Here is a 9,207-nt window from a genome sequence, read left to right on the forward strand (position 1 = left end):
TTTTTAGGAATAAAGATTTAAGATTGCGTATTAACTACTACGTACTTTTATTCGCCCTGATTTTTTTTGAATTTTTTGTTGATAAAGTGTTATATGTGTCAATATCGTAACATTTTAATGAATATTATTGTAACTGCCTTGCCCTAATCAAAGTTAAAATAAAATTATAAATATTTTTAATGTCACTGCGTTGTGAAATAATAAACAATTAACCATACTCGAGGATGACGTAATTCCCGGAAGATAAAAATATTTGACATTGGTCATGACTGTACAAGTGTTGGATAATTCTCACGTTATCGGGCAGTAAAATAGTGTAAAATTACACTTGGCCTTTGAAACGTAGAACTCACAAATGTCGCGCTTTAATAACAAATACTGCACGTCCTTATTGAACGTAAAACACACAGATGTTTCGAATCAAAAGGAAGATAGAGCTCTCGTCTGGAGCTCTCATCACGCTTTAGTGACGATGCCGATTGTTCGGCAGGTTTGTCACGAGGATTAAGAAGGCGTATTACGGAATTCAGATTCTACCAGTGTCATGTAGTTATCAAGCTTACAAATTTACGCGTATTCGATTTATCGATTGTAATTAAATTTTATTTATCTATTAAATTTTATTAATTTATTTTGCTACTTAAATCCGTGCTGTCTTGGGTACATTTCTTTTTATTTGAAAGATATTCATAAAAAGAGAGATATTGTGGAATAAATCAAAAATTATCATTATTTATTAATATCACTTATAATTTCCCCAAAGGGGATTTAATTTTCAACTTTAACTTTCTATTATAAACTCAATTAAAATTTTTTTATATTATCGATTTTAGAGCCAAGATTATGCTTCGGAAGCGTAACTTTTATAACAAATAATAAAGAATTTTTATCACAAATTAAAATGTTGCATTATAAATCAAAGGCAACAATTTATTTTCTTAGATAACCTTCCTTTTAGAAGACACAGTCAACATAAGTTTGTTTTTCCTTTATTGAATGTCAAGGATAAAACGACATTTATGCCTCTTGAAAGAAAAGCAGTATTATATGCATGTATCTTTTAAAAGACGAGCTATTTCGAATATCAGTAAAATAAAATATGACACGTCCATCAATATATTATAGACAATATAGACGCTACGTATTGCCGACATTATTATATGCAAGAGAAGCTTATCCTCTCTAAATTTTAATAAAAAGAAACAAATTATGAGAACTTTACGATAAAAAAATTTAATCCTTATTGCTTTATTTGTGTCTCACACGTTATTCATATGAAAGTTCGCTGAAGATTTTCGAAATCTGATTATAATTTTAATAAGTTTTTATGCGAAGATGAATTTTTACTCTCTCTCCCTCCGATTAAAATCTTACGCTCATGATTATTCATAAAAAAATAGTTGAAAAAGAAATAACACGATATTATGTATATAAAAGACGTGATAAATTTCCGCCTGATACCCATTATCAATCTTCGCAATTATATCGGCAGACTTCAGATCTATCAAATTCTCTCAGCGTCGCGTCATACGGTGCGTAGTAATTTATTCTATTGGATTGGTCCTCCTTATTGTCCTTATAAAATTTTTGTTCCTAAGATTTTCTGTTACTGAATTGTTAACTTTGTTAAAAATTATCGTATTGCAATTTAAAAACTCAATTTTTAAAGTTAAAACTTTGCTCTATTGAGTGGTATAATAACAACAACAAATATATTCTATGTATAATTTTGAGCTAAAAAAAATGACACGAACTTTCTAATCAATCCTATATATCAATCTTGTCACATCACCTATCATTCGAATCAATAAATATGACTTTCACCGCAGATTGAAATTATCTGGATAATTAGCACTTATCTAAAAAAATCATGCGCATTATTTCATCGACCATTGTTGCTCGATTTCTGCACGGCGGTCACACTGTATAATTTATTTTATTTATTTTATTTATTTAGGGAATCGTTCCCGGAAAAAAATGTTTCATATATAATTATATGAAATATATAATTACGTAAAAAACTGACATATTTTACATACAATTAATATATATATATATATAAAATATATCCATATATTCATATACTGTAATTTTTTCTCGAGTTTTGTGTGTTTTGTGATTTTCATCTTAAAATAAGATGAAAATTACAAAAACGAGCAAATTCATTTAGAATATAATTTCGTTAGTCAATGCCTAGTGAATTTGTTCACTTTTGAAATTTTCATCCGGTTTCGAAATACATAATCAACCCAGAGAATCAGGTGGCGCGCGTCGCGACGCGTGGAATCGTCAATCGATGATCGTTGATAATTCGCGGGTTTGCCGCGCAAGGCCGTTGGTGGCGTTGGCGTCGCGACGGATGCGCAACGCGAGCTGCGCGCGTGCACGTGCTGCTTACGCAGTTCGTGGCTGCGTTGTCGCGAGAACGGACGAGGTGTATCATCGTACTCGTCGTTACTCCGGTCTCTCGCGAGGATTTCGGTGACAGTTACGCTTTATTCCGGCGAGTACGTGAGCGAGTAACGTCGTCGTTCGATCAGAAGGAGGAAGTGAGAAAGAGAGACAGAGAGGAGCAGATTTCTATCTCGTTGACGTACGTTGCAAGATGTTCTCTGGCCTGACGAATCAGGTGTCTACCTGGATGGGCAAGAAGCCCGAGAACGGCAGCGGAGAGCCGACACCCGATATGCCGAAACCTACTTCGCCGGAGGTTGAGACCAGCGCGGATCTCGAGAAAAAGAACAATACCAGGTATGTGTGCCGTTCATGTTCTGCCATAACCTGCAACATCGTTGAAACGGGGCGACGTTGGGCAGGATGGGGGAGGAAGTTCGTCTGCTAGTCCGCCACAGATGTTATCACGAATTCCGTTCATCATCGAATTACGCTTTATTATACCGTCGTTATTATTTACAACGTATTTATATATGAATGTTATGCGTACGCGGCTCGCGAACTGCGTCGCGAATTTGTCAACCGTGAAATTATGCGCGAATCGATCCTCTCGCGACTCCACTTTGCGTGGACTCGAAACCTTTCCCTCCCTTATATCTCTCTGTCAACGATGAAAAATTTGAAATCTACACGATTCCGATAAGTTCAACATCCGGATGTTGCGCGACGAGGAAGAGTTGATCCCGAAAGTCGAATGAATTATCGCGAATAAAACGAGAAGTGTCATTATCGGAAGCACGTCTCGTATGTGGAATTAACGAGCTAAGTAAGTAGCGATTATGGGGATCTGTAGGTTCATTCTGAGATCCCAAATAGCATATATATTAAAAATGGAAAAATGGGGGGACATAAGTCGTCTTAAGATTCTTAAAGACATCTTTATGGTATGTCAGAAGGACACTTAATTACGTCTTATGTTCGCATTTGGGACACATCGTTCTTTGGATAATTTTTCCTTCAATTTTTTTTTGAGAGAACGCGTCGTGTTCAAAACTGGCGGCATAAATTCCTCCCCTCGGGTGTGAATGTATGATTAGATCAATAACGCCCAACTTACGTAAACTAGCACGATGGAGTGATATCGCGCGAATCGCGACATTCGCGACGCCGAATTTGTACAGTCGTTGAGATCTCACCCGACGCACTTCCGTTTTCTCTTTCTGATTGCATTTTCAGCATTTTCCTAAAATGTTTTTCTCACTCCTCTTTTTCGAACCATTTAATTTAAATATTTATTTTATTTTATTTTAAGTATGGATAATGTGCGAAAGCTCGAAAAAACGGATTTAATGCCTGAACGATTCGTTTCATTTTTTTTATTCTCATTGATTAAATCCTATTTTTGTGAAATTTACCACCGTGCTGAAATCGAAATTGGATTTTCGAAATCACTTAGCATTACGTATGTCATGAATATAAAGATATAATATAATAATAATGAAAAAAAAATTAAAACTTATGAAAATATTTTTATTACAATTAATTATAATGTATTTTAATCTTATTATACATATTCATTAAGATAATAAAAATATAAAGTATATTTTATTATGTTTTATAGAACTTTGATTTTTATAATATTTTTTCAATACTTAGTTAATTTAAAGGGATATTATGATTTTGTAAATTATTTCTTTTAACATAAATCGTTAAAGTATTTTCTTAGATAAAATAAATAAATTACTGTATCTATACAATTACAGGAAGATTTCTCGGCGGACAATCGATTGTCTTCTCGCGAATACTTTGTTGTCGAAAAACTGCCGTTGACAAATAGAATGTGGATTGGAGAATCAACATTTCAGGAAATTTGAAACTTTTCGCAGCGATGTTCATGGACGTTTTTCACTCAATGACACAAATCGAAATAAACATCGTTCTATCTTTCTTAACACTTAAACAAACAGAAGCAGAACGATATTTGTATTGATTATGATATCAACATTATCAACGCAAAGTGAGGAGAGCATATCTTTGACTTTGATGATCAAATGAATTATCTCGCGTTGGATAGGTCATTTAGATGTTCATCTATCAATTCGATTAAAATCATGACAAATGCAATTTTATCCACAATCTGCACCGTGATGCAGTTGCCGATAATAATAACACGTTATCTGCTCCTGACGTGTTGCAACAACAGACATCTCTATGAGTGCGTGTGTAGTAATTATAATTATAATTCGTAACATTGATAAAATGTTCGACGACGGGCTATATTTAATTTTATACGATTAATACATGCGTGTGTATATGTGTGCGTAGTTTATTAAGCAACTTTATGTAAAAATTCATTTAAAAGTTTTAATTTGTTATCGCGTATTGTTATGGATATGTTTAATTTCAAAACATGATAAATTGCAACCTACACGTTTTTACTAGCCCCTTTTAAAATTGCTAAATTTTTTATTTAAATCTATTTTAAATCTACGCGAAAATATCTGTTTTAAGCAAAAATTTACGCTCAGAGACATGATTCATAATACACATTTATTCACATTTATTCTTTAAATTTTTTGAAGTGAAATCTCTATGTAAAGAGTGAAAATTCAGCCAAAAAGCAATTTTCAATCTTTAGGAATAAGATTTCACTCTAAATATTTTAAAGATTATATTTATATTATTATTTATACTATCGTCTCCTTAATGCAAGCCACATTTTATTTACTGGTGTTTTATTTATAATCTAGAAATAGTACAATGCACATATATTTTTGAATTTTTATTAGAAAATTGATTGCATTTATTTTAATCTTTTATTGGTTATCTTTCAACACACGACGCACACATATGCGCACGCGTTATTTTCGTCACAAAATGAAAATATATAATTTCGATAAAACTCTAAAAAAAAATTCTCTTGCATCCATTTGCGATTGGATTGTTGCGTAATGCGCAACTTTTTAATTAATCCAAGGATTGTGCAATATGAGATCGCATACATCTTCATAAAACGTCTTAATAAAATATTTTTATAAATCGCTTCTACGATTATCGCATGGACTATGCTCCCGGATTGTGTATTTCCTGCAAAATCATGCGTGGCTCAATGACAACATGTCAAATGTGCACATAACGCACTCTGTCCACTCTCATACGAAATCAATCCTCCATGATGCTCCACGTTTGATCGACCGATGTACAGTTGTACGAAATTCGCGAAATGGAAATCGTACAGTACGCGAGCACTTCATTCGCAATAACGCCACCAGTTCACACACGACAAATTCACATCCCTTTCCAATACAAATTTGATTGGAATTAAATATTTATTGCAACATATTTATATGTGTATTTATTTATAGCAAAGATTTATGCTATGCATATTTTTCATGTATTTTACGAATGTTATCGAGATATTTTTTAATTGGAAATGACATTCTCTATGCAGTTCGATTCCTTTGATCATTTATATAATGTGATAGTAATTATTAGTTAGAATTTACAAAAATATATTTTATTACGTTTATATATTTAAAATATAATATATATATATATGTATATATATATATATATATATAAATAATAATATTTTCATTTTTCGATCATTTTATTTTAATAAAATCCCTTTATGTATAAAATAATGAAATAAATTGATTACTGTAAGGAGAATATATAATTACATTTAAGAAAAAGCTATGCATTGTGAAATTGCGTACTTTTTTAAACGCAATTACATTTGTTTAAATTTTATGAATGAATTTATTTAATCAATTTGAGCAAAAAGTAAGATAAGTGAAAATTGAATTAAAATTAATATTTTACTGAATAATTTTATATTTTATTATGTCAATATATGTCAAAATAAAGTACGAAATATTTCATTAACTGATTTTTTTATGATTGTATCTTATTATCGAATTAAAGGAATCAAATTACATGTAAAGAAAATATTGCAGATAACTCTATGTAAATAATTTCTAGAAGTGCATATGTCTACTAAGAAGATATAATAGGGAAAAGTGGAATATTATTGTCCTATATGTAAATTGAGTTGTACGACTTTGCAAACTCGTGTCTAACGCATTTCGAAATTCTCGTTGACCTTATTTATTCCGCCAAAATTCATAACACGAATACGATTAATACCAATGGGAATTTTGTCTCTGCAAGTCCTTTGACTTGATAATTAGTTACTTTTCTACTGTGTGGCATGACATATGAATTATAAGCTTCCACGTCTCTTCAGCGGGAGACATTAAATTTTGGTAGTAAAGAAGGTTTTAAACGAGAGGAACTTTTACGCTTAAATTTGAGGAAGTGATTAAAAAGGTCGCGTTTGTAATTCCATCCACGCTTTCTCGTGTAATCCGATTTCTCTGCACTAATCTAATTAATCGATCGATTGTTCGTTGCGGTTGGTTTATCGTGACGTTTATATCTTTTTTCAATTGTATCTATTGAGTGTGTTCTATAATATATACAAACAGAAAATTGCATTGCAATTGAATTGCGTTTACTTAGGATTTTCTATTGTTTTCATTGCTGCAAAGAGTCGCGCTGGCTTAACATTTAACATTGCGCATTGTCTGATTAATTTTCCCATTCGCTATCAATACAATTCTCTCATATTTTATTATTCATTTCAAATACACGCAATCTTTAAGGTTTCTCTTTTAAATACATTGTACAGAATCCATATTTTAGTGAAGTCGTAGAATTCTTTTTGTTCAGAATTTCCATTAATTTAAATTCACATTTCTTCACGAGTATATTTAAGATACATGGTTTTTTGTCTTGCAGTCCGAAAGGCAATAAATTGGAGATGTTTGCCGGGGTAAAGAATCAAATGTCCGGCTGGTTGAGTGGTGGTATACCCGGATTAAGCCGCGGCGCCGGGGCTGCAGAAGGTGAGGCCCCACCGCCAACCGAAACAGAAGAGAGTCAGCCCGAAGAGAGTCAGGCTCCCGTCAGCGAGCAAGTCAAGGATGATGACGCAAGCAGGTGGGGGTAATATATTTGTTTTATTTATGCTTTATTAAATCGTTGCGTATGAAATGTCTTTTTTATATCAACGATATCTTGCGACAGGATAATTTCCGCAGAAATAAAATATACATAAGAAATAAAATTGAAAAAAAAAACTTAATCAATGTCTCTTTTTTTTATATGTCTTTGTATGAAAAACTAATCTTTTTCTAATTAAATGTAGAATATTTTTAAGATGGAAAAGGTTAAAAAAGTCGTAAGTTTTATACTTATTGAGTGTAATATAAATTAAATTTTGCATTATTAAATAAATACGAATCTCTTCAATTTCTGTGTTTTTATAAAAATTTGCTGCAGCATGACAAATCAAAAACTAAAATAAAAAATACGCACTTTTGTAAAAAAGACACGTCGCTTTAATGTGATAATATCATTATCTTGAATGATGGTCATTTTATAAAAGCGTTCCATAAAACTGAAACTTTTGGAATTCAATATTTCATGTGCAACGAACCCTATTACTATTCGCGAGCATAGCATTCGATCTTGTCAGATAAATGTTGGAATGCACAGGGAAAATATTTTCAGTGCGACCGGTGGAGCGGACAGCGGTCCCGCGAGTTTAGAGGGCACCCCAACTGACGACAAAAATGGACAACAAGCTTTTGGCGCCGGTAAGCTCCATAGTATTAATCCTTAGTACACAATGATTTTCCAATCCTTCACTACACACGATGGGATGATCATTCATGTCACGGATTAATTTTTATCAAGTTAATAAATACTTCAAAAATTATTATGTAATTCTTATATGTACTTTAATCTTTAGAAAGTATTTAACAGATCACGTATTTAAAAAATTGTATATAAATTGTATATAAATATTATAATCAATTGATATTCCTAGTTTTTGAAGAAAAAAATATGTGCGGGACACAAGTGACCCAATCGTGTGTACTAAAGGTATTTGTGACTATACCATCAAGATTGATCGCCATCGTATTTGTATCAAGAAATCACTTTCAACGCTATTTACATCGTTATTCGCGAGATTAAAGCGTCTTATGTGGTATTTTTCACGAGACTACCTCAGCGAATCCTGGATATATATCATTTCAAACGTGGGTCGACATGCTTCATGCGTCAGCTTACTTTATCGCTATAGCTTCGTATAAAACCATTTCGCTTAAACTATTTTAGATAGGCAAAATTGAAAGCACGTTTGAGCGAATAACTTCGCCCACATATATTATCTCGAACGTGTTTGAATCGATGTTGATTCTTCGCCTTTCGTGAACAGTGTGGATACTTTGTACAATCACTTTAGACAAGCGCTTTAATATTTTAAAAAATATCTGCGAAGGTTGTATCTAATTTTGACTACAATTTTCAAGCATTTACGCATACTCGCTGTCAGAGAAAAATTAATCGGTTCTTTAACTCCATGCTTGTTCCTAAAAATTACGGTGGAAACTTTTAATTTATTCCTCGTTCGTAGATACAAGAGGAAGATGCTGAAAAGCTTGTATAAAAGTAGCTTATATTAGCACTGATATCCATCACATCCATATAGAGTATTTTCTTATGGTACAAAGTGAAGCTTAATGAAAAATATACGTATACACACATATATATATAATATATATATATATATATTTGTACATATATATATATATATATTTGTACATATATATATATATATATGTACATATATATATATATATATATTTGTACATATATATATATATATATATATATATATATACTTATATTATATTATTAGTTAGTTACTTTAAGTTTAAGTTCGTTCTCTCTCTCTCTCTT

At 31.9% G+C, this 9,207-nt stretch overlaps 1 protein-coding gene across 1 annotated transcript in view; it reads left to right on the forward strand.

Moving 5' to 3' along the window:
• The first annotated feature begins 2,605 nt into the window (after positions 1–2,605).
• Positions 2,606–9,207, forward strand: part of LOC105617992 (synapse-associated protein of 47 kDa) — a 67,356-nt gene continuing 60,754 nt past the window's right edge. The window contains exons 1-3 of the mRNA XM_012199529.1: positions 2,606–2,751; positions 7,198–7,398; positions 7,957–8,057. Coding sequence (XP_012054919.1) covers positions 2,606–2,751; positions 7,198–7,398; positions 7,957–8,057 — 448 coding nt within the window. The remainder of the gene's footprint in view (positions 2,752–7,197; positions 7,399–7,956; positions 8,058–9,207) is intronic.

Source organism: Atta cephalotes (assembly GCF_000143395.1).
Source record: "Atta cephalotes unplaced genomic scaffold scaffold00015, whole genome shotgun sequence".
Classification (NCBI taxonomy): domain Eukaryota; kingdom Metazoa; phylum Arthropoda; class Insecta; order Hymenoptera; family Formicidae; genus Atta; species Atta cephalotes.